Source organism: Phacochoerus africanus, chromosome 7 (genome assembly GCF_016906955.1).
Source record: "Phacochoerus africanus isolate WHEZ1 chromosome 7, ROS_Pafr_v1, whole genome shotgun sequence".
Lineage (NCBI taxonomy): Eukaryota > Metazoa > Chordata > Mammalia > Artiodactyla > Suidae > Phacochoerus > Phacochoerus africanus.
In genome coordinates, this window is record NC_062550.1 from 72,734,051 (window position 1) to 72,756,710 (window position 22,660).

The 22,660-nt window shown below is 41.9% G+C and overlaps 1 protein-coding gene across 5 annotated transcripts in view; it reads right to left on the minus strand.

Annotated features, from left to right (window-relative positions):
- The window catches only part of DCP1B (decapping mRNA 1B), a 50,745-nt gene extending 31,740 nt beyond the window's left edge, over positions 1 to 19,005 (minus strand). For 3 of the 5 annotated variants that reach the window (XM_047787906.1, XM_047787904.1, XM_047787903.1), the window contains exons 1-3: positions 18,848 to 19,005; positions 15,058 to 15,098; positions 11,094 to 11,221 (exon numbers count right to left, since the gene is read on the minus strand). In XM_047787906.1, the coding sequence (XP_047643862.1) occupies positions 11,094 to 11,221; positions 15,058 to 15,098; positions 18,848 to 18,994 (316 nt within the window). In that variant the 5' untranslated portion in view covers positions 18,995 to 19,005. Of the gene's footprint in view, positions 1 to 3,366; positions 4,702 to 11,093; positions 11,222 to 15,057; positions 15,099 to 18,847 lie in introns of those variants that run through there. The other 2 variants (XM_047787907.1, XM_047787905.1) reach the window with 2 other exon arrangements.
- Positions 19,006 to 22,660: the final 3,655 nt, after the last annotated feature.

Consider the following 22,660-nt stretch of genomic DNA (forward strand, 5'->3'; position numbering starts at 1 on the left):
AGTTCACAGACATAGTTCGGATCCTGCAATCTATAGCAGCTACAGCTCTGATTTGGTCCCTAGCCTGGGAACTTCCATATACAATGGGTGTGGCCCTAAAAAGACAAAGAAATTTTTTTTCCCACGTTATATATCTCTTCCTAGAACTATGAAATTTCTCAAGATGAGGATGTGTGGTATTCTCACAAGTTACAGTTATTTCAAGGATCTTTTAGGTAAATGCAACAAAATTCTACATAAATTCAGCCTTGAGGAACAGAGTAATGCCTAGGAAAGCTGCTAAAATTAGTATTTTTAATTTTTACCATAGTATTTTGAACTTCTTAACCATATAGTGCTTAAGGTTTTGCTTACTGTCTGGTGACTGATGCCCCTAAAGAAAAAAGACTGAAGATACAGTTGTGAAAATTTTGGTTAAGCTTTATTGGTTGCCTTGAATAAAGAAACCTAACAAAAAAACAACTCATTGCAAATGTTTAATTCTACAAGGAGTTAAGTGCTAAAGGGCAGTAGAAAGGTACCTTGCCCTGAAGGAGCTTGCACTCTAACAGAAAAACTAGGATAAATATTATATTAAAATATAAGTACTAGTAAATGCCTGTTGTCTAGTTCTAGCTCAGCATTTAGGATATCACTGTGCACATATTTGTGCTAGAAGAGTGCACTATAAGAACGAAGAAATGCATCTTAGTCATTACTGGGCACCCCAAACCCAGGACACAATCAGTATCAACAGGCAAGAGTTCAACAAACACTTAGGAAAGTCAGCATGGGAGAGGCAGGTGCTGCAGCTGGAAATCCCAACTAGACAGAGAAAGGATGACAAAAACACTAGGGGGACAAGTTTCGGTTGCTTCTGAAATATGAGTAGAATTTATCTGGTAGAGATTGGTTGGGGTGAAGAAAAAAATTCAAAGAAAAAAAAAAGAAGAACTACGTTTAAAAGCACAGAGATAAAAAATTAGAGTATTCTGGGAAAGTATAGAGTAGTGTTTGGTGAGAAGAGAAGAAGGCAAGTGTATAAAATTCATGGTCAGCCTGTCCAGACAGGTAACCTAGGACCTGACTACAGCAAGCTTAAATGTCAGGGGGGAAAGTCTACTTAGGAGGCATTTAAGATTTTGAGCAGGAAAATGACAATCAGACTTGCACTTTAGGAAGATACATCCAGCAGTGGGTTTGGATGGAGGGGATAACCTGGATGCAAATGATACAGCAAATGGTTCAATTTGTTAGTATTTCTTTTGTTGTGTTAAAGTGTAAATAACATGAAATTTACCATTTTAACTATTTTCAAGTGTACAGTTCAGTGCCATTATGTACATTCATGATGTTGCACAGCCATCACCACCATCCACCTCCAGAACTTTTTCATCCTCCCAAACTTAAAAACTCTGTCCTTATTAAACACTAGCTCTCCATTTCCTCCTCCCCAGTCCCTAATAATCACTATCCTACTCTCTGTCTCTAGGAATCTGACTATTCTGGGTACCTCATATAAGTGGACCATACAATATGCGCCCTTTTGTGCGTGGCCTGTTTCACTTAGCATGGTATCTTAACAGTTCACTGCTGTCACAGCATGTATGAGAATTCCCTTCCTTCATAAGGCTGAATAATATTCCAAGGTATGTCCACACCATATTTTGTTTATCCAACCATCATCGGTGGTTGCTTCCACCTTTTGGCTCCTGTGAATAATGCTGCTCTGAACACTATTTTGATAGTGTTTTACTGAAAATTTTTTATACATATATTCATGAGGGATAGTGGTCTTCAATTTTCTTCTAATGTCTGTCTTGCTTTGGTGTCAGGACACTGCTGCTCTCGTAAAATGAGATGGGAAGTATTCTTCCCTCATCTATTTCTGGAAGAGGCTGTGAAGAATTGATCTATGTCTTCCTTGAAGGTCTGGCAGAATTCACCAGTGAAATTGTCTGGGCCTGAATTCTCTTTGTTAGAAAGCTCTTAACTACAAATTTGATTTCTTGAATAGATATGCTGCTGTTTGGGTTATTCCTGACACTGCTCATTTGCAGTCTCTCTTTTTTCCCCTTGATCAGTCTGGCCAGGGATTTATCAGTTTTACTGACTCTTTTGGGTTTCATGGATTTTCTCTATTGTTTTTCTAGTTCTTATTTCATTGATTTTTGCTCTTTTATGATTTCTTCTACTTGCTTTGTGTTTAATTTGCTCTTCTCTTTCTAGTTTCTTAAGGTGGGACCTGGATTACGTGTTTGAGACCTTTCTTCTTTCCTAATATAAGTATTTGACGCTATAAGTTTTCTTGTAATCCCAACTTCAGTTGCATCTGACATGTATTTTCTATTTCATTTTTTTGTACACGGACAAACAAAAGACAAATATTTTCAACTTTATTCAGTTCATTTTCTAATTTTCCTCCCTCTTTGACACATAGGTGATTTAGAAATGTTATGTCTCATTTCAAAATATCTGGGGATGTTCCAGCTATCTTTCTGTTACTGATTTTTAGTTCAATTCCTTTGTGGTCAGAGAGCACACTGTATGATTCCCATTTCTTTAAAAACCTTAAGGCTGATTTTCTGACCCATGATGACGTTCACCTTGGGTCCTGCTCCACGAGCACTTCAGAAAAGGGTGTATTCTGTTGCTGATGGGTGGAATGTTAGACAGATGTCAATTACATCAAGTGAGCTGACAGTGTTGTTCAAGTCTTCTAAAGCTTTGCTGTTTTCTAATTATTCTACCACTTACAGAAAGTGAAGGACTGAGGCCTCCAGTTACAGCTGCAGATTTGTAATTCCTTTCAGTTCTATACCTTTTTGCTTAGGGTATTTTGAAGCTCTGTTGTGAGGTGCATGCATTAATGATTGTCATGTATTTTGGGTGAACTGATCCTTCTAGGATTACGGAATGTATCTCTTTATCCCTGCTGGTTTTCTTTGTCCTGAGGTCTACTTTGTTTAATATTAACTTAGCCACTCTGGCTTTCTTTTAATTAGCATTTCCATGGTATGCCTCCTCAGCTTTTTGCTCTGTTGGTATCTCCTTTCTTGCCTTATTTTGGATATTTGAATTTTTTTTAGTATTTCAATGTTGATTTATCTACTGGTTACATCTCTGTATTTTTTTTTAAGTGACTGCTCTGGGAATCCTATATACATATCTAACTTTCCCCAGTCTACTACAGCTTTTATTTGACCACTTCAAGCAAAGGCTTTACAAGTGTGGAGATCCCTTTTCCCTCCCCCTTCCTGTTACAGTTGTTCATGTATTACACCTACATACAATGAGCCCCGTCTCGACAATCCTATAACTTTTGCTTTCAATAGTCATTTGCATTTTACAGAATCTGACGGTAGGAAAAAAGTCTTCTCCACTTACCCACGTAGTTCTCATTTCCATTGCTCCTCCTCCATTCTCTGGTCCCACTCTTCCCTTGACACCACTTCCCTTCAGGCTGAAGAACTTCTTTTAGCATTTATTTCAGAGCAGGTCTAAGTTCATTAAATTTTCCTTCACCTGCGGATGTTTTTATTTTTACCTTCATTCCTGAGGAACATCGTCACTGGGGACAGAATTCTAGGCTGACAGCTCTTTTATTTCAGCACTGTCTCCCAGACTCCAAGGTTTCTTAAGAGAAATCTGTGGTCATTCAGAATGTCATTCTCCTATACGCAATGTATCGTTTCTGGCTGCTTTCAAGGTGTTTTTGTTGTTGTTGTTGTTGTTGTTTTGTCTAAGTCTGTTTTTCAGCAGTTTCATTGTTTAATGGGCATGGTTTTCTTTGGGTTTATCCTGTTTGGGACTTAACTAAGTTTCTTGAATCCATACATTTGGGTCTCACCAAATTTGGAAAGTTTTCAGCCATTAATTCCAATACTTTCTCTACACCAGCCTTTTTCTTTTATGGGACTCCAGTGACAAATTCAGACCTTTAGATACTGCCCCACAGGCTCTTGAGGCACTGCTTTTAAAAAATCTTTTTCCTGTCTGTTCTTCAGGTTGGATACTATGTATGGTTGTATCTTCATGATGACTCTTTGCTATCCCTGCTCTGCTATTACAGCCATTTACTGAGCACTGTATTACTCAATCCCTATGTTCCATTTGGATTTTTATACCATCTCTCTGCTGAGAGCCTCCATCGTCCCACTCACTTCTGTGGGCTGTTTTGCCTCCCCAAGCACAGTAACTGTCTTAAAGCCACTGTCTTACAGCTCCAACAGATGGCCATCTGCCGACTGACTCTTCCCGTTGAGAGGTGGTCAGGTTTTTCCGGGTTCTTTGTATGATGAATAATCCTTACTTGTTTCTTAGACATTCTGTTTACGTCGTGAGGCTGAGTCATCCTAAAGCCCTCCGGAAAATGCTGGTTTTATTTGAGGCAATCGGTTTGTTCGAGTTCAGACAGGGAGTTCAGCCCTGCCTTTCGTGGGCAGCAGTTCCCATGTCAGTTCCGTTTTCAAAGCCATGTCTGCCCTAAGCACATACCACTTAGGTGCTGGCCTGCAGCTTGGGTGGTGTCTGTATCACAGGCTAGTTCTCAAAGCCTTGGCTACATGTGTGTGATGCTCATGGTGAGAGGACTCGTGTTAGCTCACGCACAGAATCGGCATCTGCTCACCCAGCTCTCTCTCCAGCGCACAGGGGTCCTTCTCCCCCAGCCTTCTGGCCTCAATCAGGGTTTCCCTCAGTCTTAGCGTCTCACACTGTCAGGCAGTGCGCGTAGCCTGGGCTGTCTGCAGGTGAAGCAAAGAAGTATAAATTAAAAAAAAACCAAATATATAAACTGGGATTTTCTATACACTCTTGAGACCACAGGGGCTCTCGTTTCCAGCTCCTCTGGCAGAACAGGCTGTTCCTTGGCACCCTCCTGGGCCTGTGCCACCAGCAGCAGCAGCAGTGCCCAGTGGGAGTAAGGTTTGCAGGGGGCTTCAGGGTGGGGCCAGAAAAGGACAACGGAGTGATTCTCTTCACTCTGCAGCTCACAGGAGTCCATTCTCCAGGCCTTGGTCCACAAAGATGTCTCTCTTGGTTTTTGTTGTTTTTGTCTAGTCCTGTAACTTGGCCCGCTCTTGAGTCAAAGTCAGGAGATAAAGAAGGAGAGAATAAATCAGGAAACACACCACCATACTGGTTGTTCTTCAAGTTCCAACCTCCCTCCCCAGTATGCTTGTTATTGTTTACTTTCAGAATCCTTGGGGTTTGTTTTGTATCCTGTCTAGAACTTTTAGTTGTAACCACTGGGAGAGAGATGTGAACTTACTCTATTTGGGCCAGTGCAGGAAGCTTAATCTCTTGTTCTTAGGAGTTATGAACTACCCCGTGTAAAACGTAGTACAAGCCTGGGCTAGAATAGATGTGGGCCTGGAAGGGAGAAGAGCTGTGGAACCGACACAGAGCTGAGGCTCAGCGATGGGCTGTGAAGACCTCAAGAGCCACTGCAACACGCTAAAACGAATTTCACAGGAAGGCCCAGCCTCACAAACGATCTGTTAGTGTAAATGTGCACTAGAAGTCCTCTGCCTTGCTGCTAAGGTTTTACTTATGGGGTCTACCCAAGTTGTACTTTTTTTTTTTTTTTTCGGTCTTTTTAGGGCTGCACCCACAGCATATGGAGGTCCCAGGCCAGGGGTAGAACTGGAGCTGTAGCTGCTGGCCCACAGCCACAGCAACGCCAGATCCGAGCCACATTTGCAACCTACACCACAGCTCAGGGCAACGCAGGATCCTTAACCCACTGAGCAAGGCCAGGGATTGAACCTGCGTCCTCATGGATACCAGTCAGATTCGTTTCCGCTGAGCCACAATGGGAACTCCAAGTTTTACTTTTGAATTAATTTTCCCACAAAAATAATGCTATACTTACTTGTGCCATATTTTATATTACATCACTATGTTAATGCCTTATTCTTAGCTGACTTAGAAACCTAACCACCAACTAAAATATTGCTTTTATGAATATATTCTGATATCCAATTACACTTTTTAATTTAAATTTTTATCAAATAAAACATAATTTTAAATATCAAATACAAACAGGAGAACTCTTTAGCCATCACATTCCTAATTACTACTCCCCCAAAGCAACCTTTTTCCATAACAAATTATTTCTTCTCTCCATTTTATTTCTCATCCAACTTTTCTTCTGGTATGTAAATCTCTTTTTCTATATATTATGTACACACTACTTCTTGATTTAAAAAAAAAAATCCATTGAGAAGGATTTTGTTCTTTGACAATATACGCATACTCTCACATACAAACATACACACCTTCTCCATCCTTCCAGTGTGGGTATAACCATTTCAAATTTCAGTGTTTGTCATTTAATTATGATCAGCAGAGCCATAGAGTGTACTATGATTATATGCCCTTTCTTGTATAATATTTTGTTTTCCCAGGAATAAAGAGTTGCTTACTTTTGTTGGTCTTTTCCCCTCAATTCTTAATGTTCCTATACCATCACCAAACTCACTTAAAAAGGAACTGTAAATGTCCCAATAAATTCAAACTATTAGTTATAAATTTCTTCTTGGACATGCTTCCTGGATCTTTCTAGGTTTAATTTAGACTAACTCACCCTTAGTTTCACCAGGGTCGTTATGGAACTCCTCTTTACCACTGTTCTCACAATTCCTTTACCTCCACCCTGTGTTTGGATCCCCCCTTTCCTGGATGGCTTATGTATCTGTCACAATAACTCAAATTATGCTGCAGTAACAATGACCCACAAATCTCAATGGCTTACAATGACAAAGGTTTATTTCTCATACATATGACATGTCCATCATGGGTCACCTCTGTGCTATATCTTCATTCCAGGACCCAGGCTGACAGAGCATCCTCTGCCTAAACACTGCTAGTGACCATGGCAGAAGGAAAGAGTCATGGCCAATCAAGAGCTTGTTCTTAAAGTGTCTGCTCAGAAATGACACAAAACACTTCTACCTCCATTTCACTGACCAAAGCAAATCACGCAGTCAAGTCTGACATCCACAGAGCAGAGACACAGTCTTCCGCAGGGCGGCAAAGTTAACGACTGTGAACAATGATGCTATGGTAGCAGGTCTTCCTGTTCTTGTACATTCCATCTTTTTCATGAAATTCATCCTCCACCCTCTTCAATTTATATCTTTTCTTATTCCTTTACTGTCATTTCAGTAGCTTCAGAAGTGTGTTCAATCTGCCATGCTGAGCCAAAAGTCTACCAACCAATCACTTCAAAAGGACACTTCTAGGACATGGTCTATTTGAAGGATGAGGACTGTATGTGATGATTTTTTTCATTCAGTGTATCATTTTCCATTTTTCCCAGATCCTACAAATGTCAGCAAAGGATTTAAACTGTATTTCTCTATGAATACAAAACTGCCCAATATGGTAAATTCGCTTTAAAATTGAGGAGGAATTTTCTATAACAACTTTGATCTTAAGTATCTTGACTCTTGCTTTTTCTGATTTTCTCTAAGCGCCAAGCTTATGTCTGTGATGAAATCAAGCTGCTCAAAACAATTTCATTTAATCCTGTAACCACAGATGATAATATATTTGACATGCTGGCCTAGCTCTGAAATCTACCTGTCATTGCTATCTGTAACTTATCTTAAATATGATATATTTGGCAAAATACAGTTCTAAAATATATTTCCATATACCAAATCTAACTTAGTTTTAACTTAGTTTTAAAGTGGCACACACAGTAAAGTTACCAGAGGATAAGAATACACAAGAAACAGTCAAATTCCACTTTTTGTTACATTAGTTTTTATTTGATATTCTCCTTTCTAATAACTGCGATATAGGAGATTCTCAACTTAAAAACAAAGAAACTTACTTTTTAACTCTGGAGTGTACACTACAAGACCAAGTATTTCTTAAAAGGTAAACCTCACTCAGACCCATCACTCATGCGTTGGCGGTTCCACTGCTTGGGCCTGGAAGTTCCCAGGCTAGGGGCTGAATTGGAGCGTAGCCATTGGCCTACGCCACAGCCATAGCAACGTGGGATCTGAGCCCCATCTGTGACCTACACCACAGCTCATGGCAACACTGGGTCCTGAATGCACTGAGCGAGGCCAAAGATCGAACCTGAGTCCTTATGGTAACTAGTTGAGTTCGTTACCACTGTATTAGCACAGGACCTCCTGGGCCTGAGCTTTTGAAGCTAGGCTTTCTCAGTTCTAGTGCTCTTTCTATCTCAAAATAGGCACAGAACTTGGTAAATTATGTAATCCCTTTAACGTCAGATTCCTCATTTATAAAGCAGGAATAAGGGGACTTCCAAGAAAAAGTTATGAGAATTAGACACTATAAAGCCTTGACATAGTGCCTGGCAGACAGTAAATGCTCAGTAAATGTTTGTTGAATAAATAAACTTCCTGTCCTAATTTAACAGCTACCTTATTTACTTTTAAAGCTTATACAGGTCAAATTCTATGACAACAAAGTTTAAACATCATAAATCCTTTAATAAACCATACTGTAATAAACCATACATTTTGTGTTTGACAAAAATTCAAATATACTTATTTGTTAAACATCTTTTTTTTTTAATTAAATGAAGAAAGTTTAAGATTTTCACTTCTTTATTAGGCTCTTCTAAATCGACCCAATTCTAGAAAGGGATGGTTATCTCCTTAGTTTCAAATTCTTTTAACCCAGTAAATCTGAAAAACTCACCACAAACCTGCATCAACTCTGCCTCTTGACATGTCTCTTTCTGGCCTGTGACATATACTGTACATACATGTGACATGTACATGACAAATGTCAGGACTACATAGAGATCCTTGCTCTACAGATCTCGAATCACTATAGAAAACCAGTCCTGAGTGAAGCTGGTTCACTGTCCAAAGGATGATGAATGAATCTATATTCTACAGCATCAGAGAATATACAGACCAGATGCAATTATTGCATAAAGTATCACAATTATTTTAAAACATGTGAAAGGTATCTAACACCCTGAAAGCACCTGGAGTAAAACTTTCGGAGAACTTCTGATGTCAAAAGCTGAAAGAGTTTTGTAAATAAACTAAACTAAAACCAAATGACTATGGCTGCAAATACCTGTCAAGCCATGTCAGACATTAAGGAGAAAAGAAAGCAAAATAAACTGTTCATTTCTTTCTTATGGAAACACATTAGAAACATTTTACTATGCACCCCAAAGGCTGCCTTCCATTTGCATTCATGTTCAACAGCAGAGAGGGTGTGGCCAGTGTAAGAAAAGCAATGGATGCGAAATCAGAACGTGTGGGTCTGGCAGGGTTGCCTCCACACCGAGACTCAGTTTTCTCATCTGCAGAACAGCAGTGAGAATGCCCACCCTTCAAACTTGTGAGGATGAAATGTGGTAAAACACACCAAAGGCCTGGAACGGTGTCGTCCAGTGGAAACATACGGCGAAGCACAACTGTGAACCCCGAGTGTTGTTTTAAGTCAAGAATCAAAAAGAAGCAGGGAAATTAATTTTGATAATATACTTTATTTACCTCAATATATTCAAAATATTACCATGCCAACAGGTAAATCAATATAAGACTATTGGGATTTTTGACATTCTTTTTTTTTGGTATTAAATCTGTGAAAAATCAGTGTGTATTTAACACTCATGGCACAGCTCAAATCAGACCAGCCAGAGGCCAGGTGCTCCACAGCCCTGTCAGTCTGCGGGACCATATCGGGCAGCACAGGCTGAAATCGAGGTGAGGCTGAACACAGGGCTACTAGATCCAGCAAGATAAACCCTATGAGACCTAGTAAAGTTATTTTTTTAATCAACCACATCAAAGCGAGTTCGTATTCTCATACTTTTGATATAGTACATAATATATAATATTGTAATAAGAATTTGAAATATTATCTATACCAACTATCTTATCCAAAATAGGAACAACCAAAAATTATCATAAGCCACTGATATTTATTTTATATTTATTTTTGTGGTTATTTTATTAGGATTTAAATTATATGTTAATCTGACATAAAGTCTAATAATCTCAAAAAAGATAATACAACTGACATAACGATAAGCATACTAAAAATTCTAATGACTACTAGCTACAATTGACTAAACTATATCTTCCAACAAAGAAATAGGAAAACTAAGTATTTCTCTATATTACTAAATTTTTCACTTCATAGGCCGTACCATTAGAAAGTCATGTTATAGTTTTAACAGCTTTCTCATACTTTTTTCTCATAAAAATTTAACTGTATTCTCCAAATAGGATGACCACCTATTAGGACAACTTAGTCATATGTGAAGATCCTTTTAAGTACACGTAGCATTAAAATGGTGCTATATTTACTTCAAAATAATTGTGGGGTTGAAACATTAAATATTACTTGTATTACATTCATTTAATTACGATGACACTAAATTGTGCAGAGTAGGAAAATTCCTGAGCTCAAGGAGTAGGATGGGAAATATGTGGAAACCATTTCTTACCTGCAAGGTCTTTTGGGAGGCATCATGGAGCCCAGCACCTGTGCGCACACACGTCTACACAGTCTCCGTGTGGAGGGGCTCCTGCAGTGCCTCTCATTTCCCTCCGTTTTTTTGTGGGCTGCCCAGCGGGCCAGCATAAGTGCCAGATAAGACAAAAGAGGGAAACGGAGACAGACTGCTGGGCTGCTATGTCATTTCAAACCTGATAAGGGCCATTCAGTTACCTAATAAACCTCAACTCTACGAAGTGCTATGAAGTTCTTAATGAACAAAACCCTCTGGACTTTGATTTTTCACTTACTATGTATAAAAGATGGTCCTTCTGGAAGACAGGTCCCTCCCTCCCTCATGTCATCAGAGGCCCAGCCAGAAGTCACTTCAGCCTAGTCACCAACGTAGGTCCTGCAGCAGTACTGCAATACCCCCTGCAGCCTCCTGGCTGAGGACTGCTCCCCGGCCTCGCCCAGCCTCACACCACAGAGACCTGGCTGCTGGAGGACGAGGTCCAAACACACATCATCACACCACACTGTCTCCACTTAGAGTCCCCCACTGAGGCCTGCGTTTCCCAGTTCCCAGGGCTGACCCCCCAGCATTGCTGACACTAACAGCAAGGAGAGTCACACAGTCTCAAACACTCGATCAGACTCACATCTGGCGTTCCTGTAGAGGAGGAAGGGGTCCTGGAGCAGGAAGTCCAGGTCTTTCGTGATGGGCTCCGTCCTGTTCTCCATGCTCAGTCTGTTCATGATGGTGAAGCCGTGCTTGGGAGAGGCAGACCTAGGGGTGGCCGGAGGTGGGGACAGAGACAAGCCATTGAGAGCAGAGCGCTGAGGACATGGCAATTGGATGCACAGCCCCTGTGTTCTCTGCGGGCCACACCTCATGTGGGATGCGTGCTGATGCCGTGCTAGATGGTGCTAATATGTCACTTGTGTGTGTGTGCATGTACACACAAATACGGCTTGCCTGCCTATCTAGGCTGTAAGTTCCTTTAAGGCGGAGACATAACTGCTTTTTAAAAAATTACCAACAGGTACTGCTAAAGCTCTGGATGGTTAATACAGAGTGTACATCACAATCGTATGCAGAAATTTTTCCTAGAAAGTGACAGTGTTGGCCTGCAATGGAAAGCTGCATAATTTCTTAGAGAAATGACATGACTCTGGTCAATGAACCTGTGAGGAGATAGAGTATAATTAACAATTTATGCAATTTAAAGCAAATAGCAGATACGTGGTTTTCCTCAGTATAAAGCAAACAGCTTCACAGTTAAACTACTATAAAAGCTTTTATCCATAGAACTGTGGCATTTAGTAATTTTTTAGCTTTCACTTCATTCAGTAAACCTTCAGTGCCTACTCTCTGTCAGGCAGAAAGAATCCAAATTACACAGAAACTGACAAGTGCGTGTGTCTACCCTTGGGGGACAGCCAGACACCAACTCACTGTGCAGCTTCTGCTGACGAAGGACTACTACATGCTCACACAGTGACCTGGAAACAGGCAGCCATGCCCCAAACTGGGGCACAGGGTAACAAGCCCACCGAAATGCTGTGCGCAACACCAAGAAAGGGGGTTTATATCTGAATTTCGTCTCTAGCCATTTGAGGCTGATAAAGAAGTGAAATACAGCTGCATCACCACCTACAGTTTTGAAACTCCAATTTTAAAAATGCTGAGAGGCAAGGCTTGCCCAACATAGTTTACTAAGTGGTAAAATGGTGTCTGGCGTATAATCAATACTGGAAATAATCATGATAATCATTTCAACTTAAATTCTGGGCAAGAATGGAGAGTTATCTCTGATAGGGGGTCCTCTGGAAATCAGAGTGGGTGTCTACCGGTGTGTGTGGCTCTATTGCAGAAAGACAGACACTGGAGGAAACGAAGAAAGGACATAATTTACAAAATAGCATTGAGTGTTTTTTATAAGTAATCAGAATATTCACTTTTCCAGTACTTCATTATCACAACAGGCTCTCACCTCTCTAATGGTACAGTTACTACACCACCTCAACATTTACAAAAGAGGCTCAGCAGATAAGTGTGCCAGCTGGTCTAAGCAACATCTCTAAGCCACAATTTGTGGCTGCAGCTCCATCGCCTGTACCCAAACTCCCTTGTGATTTCCATGAGCTTTCTGTCATTCCCCACTCAGAAAAGACCTCATGTTCTAGAACCTGGTATAGGATGGGGGTGCGGGGAGTGGAGAGGGGAAGGGCTTCTGTTCTTAAGGAGTTAGATCCAGAGAAGAGATTAAGGAATAGGAAGCATTTCCTTCTGAATTTAAAGGTTTGTCTAACTGACAATTCCACTAGGAACTCAAGAGTATATTACGAAGTACCTGAAATACAAAGCCACATTTTGCTTTAGTACAAAAGAGAAAATACCTGTATAATCGGTTACTCTTCTCATTCAAACAAAGGGCCTATAAAAACCCCGAGTGCAACTCAGCACACCTTTCCTTCAGTTCCCGGCATAAGGGTACTGTAAGAAGTGAATGAGAACTCATACAGGATGCCTGGGATGCCTGGGTGCCTCCCACCTCGGGACTCCAGGGGCAGTCCACACTCCCCTGAAGGCTGGAGGGGGGCATGCCCTGGTGCGTTTGGAACGTTCTGGCACAGGATGTAAACCAATCAGCCAGCAGCTCCCTGGCACACCCATCATTCTGTGAAGAAGCCTGCTCCTGGGTACCTGCTGGGCCCTCCCTCACCCACTCCTCTCCTCCCACCCCCACAGAGATGGCCCGCCCCTGCCCCTCTCGGTGCTGCTTTGGTCCTGCCTGTACCTGTGGTCCTACGTCATTGCTGGCCTTCTAAAGGCCCCCGTTAGCCCCCATCAGTTTCCTCTCCTTCAGAGAACACTTCTCTCCCAGTCCTAACAACCTACTTAACACAGGTGACTCCAAACCCTGCATCCCTGCCATTCCGAGTGTGTGGGTGCCACCATGGGAATGCCCTGCCATCACTCCAAAATCACCATTTCAAACTAAAATTAAAACTATCTTCAAACCAGAGTCGCAACCTCCTGTCTTTCCGCTGTGCTCATGATTCTGTCGTGCTGTCTCAGTTTTCCACTTCAGAATCTCACCCACCTTCTATACTTGCGGCCTTCCACCAACCCTCTCCACTTCAGCTCTTTCTTCTGTTCTGCAGGTCCTGGTCACACCTGCCCACTGCACTCACCTTACCGGTGTCCTCAGATGCGAATGCACTGACTTTCCCCCACATTTCTCAGAACTCTATTACTCCCTGCTTGTAAACCTTCAATGGCTCCCTACTGCTAAGACAGATTTCAAAATCTTCAGTCTGATATTTCAATCCAGCAAAACATCTTTACCCCCACTATCAGGTCCTAACTCCCATCAGCCAATACAAACTGCCGGCACGAGGCCCCCCTTACTGGGCTCTGCCACAGTAGGGTCTCCCCATTCTCCTGGGGGGTTTCCCCTCCCCCTCCTGCAGGTTCAGCTCCACCTCATGCCAGAGGCCGACCTGCCACCTCTACCACAGCCACAGCCCATTCACTGCTCATCACTCATCAACTGGCACCCGGAACAGTCTGTCCATATCATGCTTCATCCTCAAAGGGGAATGTGTTTGCGAAAATAAGAGGGTATGTGTGCACACACACACATGTTTTCTGACTGCCCAATGAGACCATTAGCTCTGGAAGGGTCTGTATGAGGCCTCTGTATCTTAGCTTTGTTACCGATAATGGTGATGGGCTTTAGCTATGATACTTTATGTGAATGTTTGTGAATTCAAACTTTGGCTATTAAGACAACATACATACCGTATATCTCTGTGTACACGTATTTACAATATCTGATAAAAATTACCAAAAAACATGACCCTCTTAAATCTATCCTGAAACATACACTACTAGGTCTATAATGGAGGACTCAAAGACATCTCTAATTTTGGGTCATGCTTTTTTAAAGAGTCAAGGGTGGGGTGACAAATAACACCCTCTTCCAAATATTGATTAAATAACCTAACATTCTTAATAGCATACTCCTAGCTTCTTGTCGATCCATTACTTTCAGGCACTTTGGACCATTCATTTGAAGTAAAGAATAAATATTTGGAGTTCCTGTCATGGCTCAGCAATTAGCGAACCCGACTGGCATCCACGAGGATGTGGGTCTGATCCCTGGCCTTGCTTGGTGGTTAAGGATCCGGTGTTGCTGTGAGCTGTGGTGTAAGTCACAGATGTGGCTTGGATCTCATGCTGCTGTGGCTCTGGCATAGCCCAGTGGCTACAGTTCTGAATGGACCCCGGCCTGGGACCCTCCATATGTCATGGCCTTAAAAAGACAAAAAGACCAAAAAAAAAAAAAGAATATTTAATACTGTTTAAAAAAAAAAAAACCCCACAGATTTAAGTTTATCTATGTGGAAGTTTAAATTATATTCTGAAATGAGTACTCAGCACACTACACAGATGGCATTACTCAGTACTTCCTTCCTTATGTCAGCTAATAACTTGAAACTAAGATCCAGTTTTTTCACTTCTCTGAAATGAAACTACACTTAAGAAGGGTGACACAGAGCTAAGGCATTACTTCAAAGACTGTCCGTTTCTTTACAAAAGTAAAACACTCTTACCTTGTGTAAACAAATAGGGTTCCTTCCACATCAGTCTTTTCCTAAAAAATAAAAACAGAACAAGCAGCAAAATGGGTATATTCTCTTCACGAACAGGAAACACAGAGGACAGAGAACATAAGCTTCTTAGAGAAAAGGAACTGGATCCAGTTTCAAGTGGGACCAAATATATGTAATAGGCGGGGCATTTCTTGGGAAAAGGAGAAAGCAGATTTTCTACCAACTGTGGCCCGGCTGACCAAGCAACAGGAAGCATGCTTTCATCATTTACAAAATAAGCCATCGGTATCTCTCTTTACCAACACACCTCTGGCTGAACAAAAATAAATAAGTATGCTCCACATATCTCAGAAGGTTGAGATACAGTTAAGTATGCTATCTTTCCCTCCAGCCCCTGAACTGGGGCCACGGCAAGCTGCACAAAGCCCTCATGGCTGCACCCTGGTCTCCTTTTCTTTATTTTCTGGTTTCCTATTCTCTTATAGTATCCTGTCACCTAGGAGGGCAGGTGATCTGCAATAACTCCACTTTGACTCCTATGCAGAAGGCCGAAATAATGCTGTAGATTTCAGACAAAGCAATCACCTACTTGGTGCAGACTATTGAGAGTCAAGTCTGGTCTTTGAAATAAAGTTAGACAGAAGCAGGACCAAGCTAGGACTCAAGACATCTAGAGGAACTGGGGGAGCTGTAAAGTTAAAATAATCAACTATCATTTCAATTCACTGGGAAAGACTCTTTTCCATCTCTAGGCCCTGATAAGAATATTCAGCTTATTAACAAAATTTTTAACAATCCATTTGTCTGATTAACTAGTCATCAGACCATTGCAACTCAGAAAATGTATTTTTTGCTATTCACATGGCTTAATTTCAGCATTGTATTTAACCTCTTGACATTTTGTTATTTATATACCCATTAGCAAAGTCATTCAAAGTGTAAGTGCTTTGTAATTTTGGTGAAAAACACTCTCTTTAAGAAACAAAGGTGTAATACTTAAATGATAATTCTGAAAGGCACACAAAAAAATTGGAAGTATGATCCTTTCTATGCTCAAGTAATTTTGTCATCCTTAAACTAGACTATAAAGTAAAGTGATCACTTGCTATGAGGACAAAACAGTATTTGATCCTGGACTGTTTCATCCCAGAGATCTGAATCAGGACGCTTATACAGATGAGCACACAGAAAGCCAATAGCTTCTGACTTGTTTCCTTTCTTCCTTAATGAAGTAGTAACAGAAGTTACCATTTCCTTAAGGGAAAAAAAAAAAAAAGCCTTTAATGCTCAAATTTAATTTTAGAAAATCCAGAACCAGAATTATAAAAGGCATGCTTCTCCTGAAATTATTCTCTAATGCAAAATATGCAATTCTTAATTAGTTTATCATCCTGTCTCAGCTTCTCCACTCAAAAGAGATAATCAGCTTACACCACCACTCAGATCTTTTGATGAAAAAGCATATTTTTCACCAAAGGTTCTATGACACCTAGATTAAAAAAAGGGCTTTGGAAATCTAAATTTCTGGTCTATTATGGCTGAAACAGCTCAAACTCATGCATTTTCTTTGTCCCTCCACAATTATTCAAGGGTAATCAGATTTTTTTTCCCTCTGGGCAAATCCCAGGTTTGAGGGTGTGAGGAATAGTTAAAGCAAGATTTTATTAGATCCTCTTTAGGTTCTCCAAGTAAAGAAAGACTTATACGTTTAAGTATTAGTTCACAGTTCTGGGGGATTTCAGCTTAAATTTTAGAAGTACGATTTAATGATTTAATGTTACGCTCTATTATAAAATCTAACAAGTACTCCCAAATTAAGCAAAATTTAAAATAATAAAATAGAATGTAAAACAGTCCTAGTTTACAAATTATTGGAACTTGGCACACTATTTGACACTTTTGAAAAAAACTCAGTGCAATCTATATCTGATTATTCTTTTAAAATGATGAAAAAAGTAAATCTCCATTAACCCTCTAAATTTGTCTCTCTCAATCATGTTTGTAGCATCTGAGTCCTCTAAGAAGCTTTCAACAAACATCAAATGCTTGGGCCTCATATCCAGAGATTTTAATTCAGTGGGTTGCACTTTTTAAAACTCCAAATGATTTTGACACACAGACCTTAGAAAATCACTAGCTAGAAATAACAACGGGACACTAGTTACTCCAAGGCAGTTTCTTTTGATGTTTGGGGCCAAATAAATCTTTGTTGTGGGGCCTGTCCCATGCACTACAGGATATTTAGCAGCACCCCTGGCCTCTACCCTCTGGATGCCAGTAACAAGCTCCCTCTCAGAGTGATAACTAAAATTTTTCTCCAGACCCTGCCCATGTTGGTCAGAGGCAAAATCAACTCCAGTTAAGAACTACTTCTCTTCAAGGGCTGAGAGGTAAAAATAGCACCAGGATAAAATCGACACAGGTATTTTTAAGGAGTGGGCTTTCCAGGCAATGGGAAGTAAATCTAGTTCCAAAATTCTTCCTCCAGTCCTAACATACTCCTTCTCCATCCTCCTTTAAAGCAGCTCATTTTCTGTCCAACCTTCATTCCTTTTTCCTCCTGCACAATGACTGAAGTCATCCTTCATCTATTTTCAGTGTACCAAGAAGTCCCCTCCTGGAAGGCCCACCTGTGTATATTTTCTCCTCTAAGCTCAAAATTTTTCTGTATAAGTTTGTCAGGCTCATGTTCAGGAGCCCCCATCCAGAAGCCCTGAGGGGGGGGGGGGCACCTGGAGACCTGTGACAATTTGTTTACCCCAGCAACTGCTCTGCAGCTAAACTAGGTTTCTCTCTTTTTTTCTGGCTACCACAGCCTTGGAGATCAGCACTTTGAAAGAATGACCTTTCACGGAATGACTTATGCACTGTCCGAAGGCAACAAGTCCAGGAAGCAGGAAAACATAACTCCTGTAAATAATGTCTTGTGACAATTGTGCCTTCCGATGAGCTGTAGTGGAAGGGCCTGGTGGGCTTCCATAAGACTCCGTCACTGTGTTAACAGGTACCTGTCTCAGAGATCGCATCCAAAGCCTGGAGGAAACTGTGCTTGTTCATCTCTAGAACTCCCCAGACTCTCGCCCTGGCGTCAGGTCAGTTCAGAGAACTATACGCCCCTGTTCCTCATCTCTGCTCCGGGATTTCCTCGCCAGAATTGGGACACTATGCCTTTGGTATTTTCCTATAGGGCAGCGTAACAGCCACATGTAGACCACCTTTGCATTTTTACAGGGGCCATTGACGAAACTGTCCACTGAATCGTTCAATGTCCTTTATACAGAAATAAGGGTAACACATTCCCCGGAAAACCAGGAGAAGCAACCTGCCTCCTGCGCTTGGTCTTCCTCCCATAGAACCACGCGGGCGGAGGCGTCCCCACGTCCCTCCAGCTAGCGGACCCCATTCCCGACGCGTTTCGGTGAATTTCCTCAGTTACTAACTTAGTGCAAAACCGTTCTCTTCTAGCCAACTTTAGGACCTGTTTCTTAACATCTACTTTGGGAAATGGGTTAGGAGTGGATTTTTAAAGACTGAGGCCGAGGAGACCAGCAGGCTGCAGGGACGAGGCAGGGTGATGATGTGCTATCCATTCCCCGGGAGTTTTCCTCACAGACGGAACGGGTCAGAGGAGTGTGTCTGACCCGCTCGGTGCGATCAGTCCCGTCAAAACCGTGGGACGCGCTTCGGCAACCGACGGCGGGTGTCGCCGGGGCTGGGGAGACCCTTGGGAGGGACAATCCCCGCCTGCCCGGCCCCTCCCCCAGCCCCGCCCGACCCCGCATGCACGCACCCACTCATTGGCCCGGTGGCCGAAGGTGTACAGGGCCACCTGGCTGGCCACGTCCACGATGTGGCTGATGTAGGGGTCGTGGCGCCGCAGAGCCGCCAGGCTGATGTCGCGCCCCTTCCCCGCCCGGCCACCAGCCGCCGCCGCCATCTTCCCGTCCGCCCGCGGGGCGCGGCAGCCCCGTCAGTGGAGCGCAGAGCGCGCAGGCATCACTGGTCGATGGCCACGCCGCGCTCTCCCGCGATCGTTGCTAAGGCAACCGCAAGCCGGCTCCTGAGCGGTCCAGCCAGCATCCCGCAGACCCCAGAGTGGCTGGATGCCTGACGCATCTTCTTCTCCCGCGCGCTCGGCGGTCAGACTTACAATAAACACGCCTTGAATGTCTATAACTGAGCAGGGAGGGAACTGCAGTTTCTTAGGCGCGGATATCCGGCGGTTCTCAAAGTGCGGTCCTTGACACCCTGGGGACTCGAAGACCTTTTTAGTGGGCCTGCCAGGTCAGAACCATTCTCGTTACAATCCTAAAACTCATCGGACTCATGCTTTTTGCTGACTTTTGCATGAATGCTGCAAAAACAATGGTGGGAGAAAGTGCAGGGGTCTTACTGTGAATGCAGGCAGGCACCACACTATATATACAACTGTCCCTTGATAGTGTACGTGATAAGGCAGAAAAATTATTAGTTTTATTACATTTCAACCCTTCGGTACGCTTTAAAAATTCTGTATGGAAAAATAGGCAAAATGCATAAAGTACGTGTGCTGGAGACTGAGCTGCCATGTTTGCCTCCAGGAAAACTTGGGTGCTTGAGTTGCAAGCTGAACTAGTGTTTTTATTTTTATTTTCATGGAACACTATTTTTCCTTGAAAGAAAGAAGGACAGACTACAGTTATTCAGACAGGCATTTGACAGACATTTTTTGGAAAATAAATAACGTGCACCTGTCACTTTCAGGAAAACAAGGAGTAATTACTGTTGCCAATGACAATTTTTGAGCTTTCAAGTGAGAATTAGAAGTTTACAAAATGTGTATCTACTGCCATGAGCTTGACAGCTTCTCAATACTTAAAGTCTTTTCTGATGAGATGGCTGGGTATTCGGAAAGTCTATAATGAGGGATTTGCTCTTTAAAACTTCGGAGAAAGGTGAATGTTTATCACTCTGGTATGTCTGGTATGTACATAACTGGATTACACTTTTGTGAAAACATTTCACTAAAGCTTTAGCTTTTTTCTTTTCTTTTCTTTCTTTCTTTCTTTTTTTTTTTTTTTTTTTTTGCTTTTTAGGGCTGTACCCTCAGCGTATGTAAGTTCCCAGGCTATGGATCAAATCAGAGCTACAGCTGTTGGTCTTCGCCACAGCCACAGCTACTAGGAATCCAAGCCAGGTCTGTGACCTATACCACGGCTCACAGCAAGGCCAGATCCCCCGCCCACTGAGTGAGGCCAGGGATCAAACCCGCATCCTCATGGATACTAGTCAGGTTTGTTTCCACTGCACCACAATGTCAATTCCCTAGCCTTTCTTTTATAAAGGAATTTATCTTTGAGTCTTGGGGTCTGTGGGCAAAGTCTACCTTTTGATAACTTCAGGGAGTGTAGATATACCTTAATTGTCTCTCTAGCACTTGGTCCAGTGCCTTGTGCTGAGTAGAGATTTGTAAATGCTGATTCTTTTGAACTCAACCATGAGTTAGTTGAATTTACTCCTTAAATGTCAGCTTTGAAAAAAAAGAAGTCTGTGATTTATAGAGTACTAAGATTGGAGTTCCCGTTGTGGCTCAGCAGTTAAGGAATCCGACTAGGAACAATGAGGTTGTGGGTTCAATCCCTGGCCTTGCTCAGTGGGTTAAGGATCCGACGTTGCTGTGAGCAGTGGTGTAGGTTGCAAACGCGGCTCGGATCCCACATTGCTGTGGCTCTGGCATAGGCCGGTGGCTACAGCTCCAACTCAACCCCTAGCCTGGAACCTCCATATGCTGCGGGAGCGGCCCAAGAGATGGCAAAAAGACCAAAAAAAAAAAAAAGGAGTACTAAGATTGAAGTTGGCATAAAATAGCATTCAATAACAAGTCCTGATCTTTCAGTGTTTACCTTCTAAGGAAGAGAGAAAAAAAATGGAAAGGTTTGTTTAATTTTCTTATTATAAAGAAAACAAGAAAGGAAAGGGGAAAGACCTTGAGGATTAGAGATCACATTCAGAAAAAGAAGAGATATATAATCCTGCAACAGCTTCAGCACCCAATGTTATTCATCTCCTGGCAATAGAGCTTTGCTCTCTTTAAATTATTTTTTCCCCTAAATTCTTAAAGATCTAAACTTATAAGATGAAGACAGACTTCTGCCTAATTTCTACTTAAATAACCTGTGTTTGAAAAATCAGCTCATCATCACTTATCCAAATATACTAAGTTGCAGGCTCTATATTAGGAAAAGGCTATTTATATTTAAAATTGGCAAATTATTTTAAAATCCATGTAACTTCCACTTCCACTGGCTTCTGCAGTGAGGTCATCCTTACATTGTGTTTCCAGAAGCCTCATCATGATACCTGGGAGAAATTTGGGAGACTTAGGTGTTTTGTGATTATTTTATAATTGTCATTATGAGATAAAACATGTGCTAACCCTTGCTATGACAGAGTGACATATCACAATTTAAAACAAGTTGTAGTGTGATTAAAAAAATATTGTCTGGGTCTAGGATTTTTATACCTTTTCAATGACTAGGACAAAATTCCCCATTTAAGCAAGGTAATTGTAGGAATACAGGATGTTTAAATTGTCTGGGGATAGAAATATAACTGAAAAATGTTTGGTTTTGTAGCCGTGCATGGATGTTTGCATGCAAACATAAACTGACTCTTTATGGTGTATAGTCTAGAAACATAAATGCATAGTCTGCTTTACGAGTACTCTTTGCTTTACTGTGTAAAGAGCCTCTGCATTCTGCGTTTGTCTAGTAGTAGACTCTACTGGAGGGCTTATGATTCTAAAATGACTTGAGCACCCTCTGACACCCTGCTTATGCTCCTTGTTATGAATTGCCCTTCATGCTGGGAATTTTATACCATAGGGGACAGAAGTGAGGAGTTAATGCCCTCTTTCTCTGAGTGGAGGAACTCAGTTTGAAGCTGTGTATTATCAGTTGTTTTCAATGCGGGGTTTGTTTCTTTTTTAAGCAGCAGAGCACAGCAGAAAGGGCACCCTTGCAAAGGGAAACTAGTCTCATTTGTTTTTACCTATGCGGCCTTCAGTGAGGGACCTCAGCTCTAACTCAGGGATCATAATATCACAACTTCATGGGGTAAATGAAAGCAAATGGGAAGAAAATGTACCTGAAAAAGATTTGTGTAAAATGTTCTGCAAATGAAAGAGCTATTACTAGCTTCACCATCACCACCACCATCATCATTATTGCTAATAGGAGCCAGAAGGGATTCTACTTGTCTAATTACCTAGCGGGGCTCAAATCATCTCCACAAAGTTCTGCTTAAGTAACAAGGAACACATTAAATCCCAAGGCGGTTCATTCCCAACATTTGTATGTGCTAGGGGATGTGAGCTAAGACGTGTTTATCAGGAAACCACAAACAGGAAGAAATGATGTTTGCAGCTGTAGCTCCATGCTCCTTGAGATGGCAACGCGGTTAGGATTTGAAACATCATCAGAGGGACTTCAGGCAGATGTGGGGAGGGAAGAGGCCTGATGAGCAGGCCTTTGAAGAGCAGGAGGTAGCAGGAGGTAGGGTCAGAACTTCTCCAGTCTGGGCCCAGCTGCTTGGACTAAGCCTCTGCTAGCCTGGCCTGGAGCAG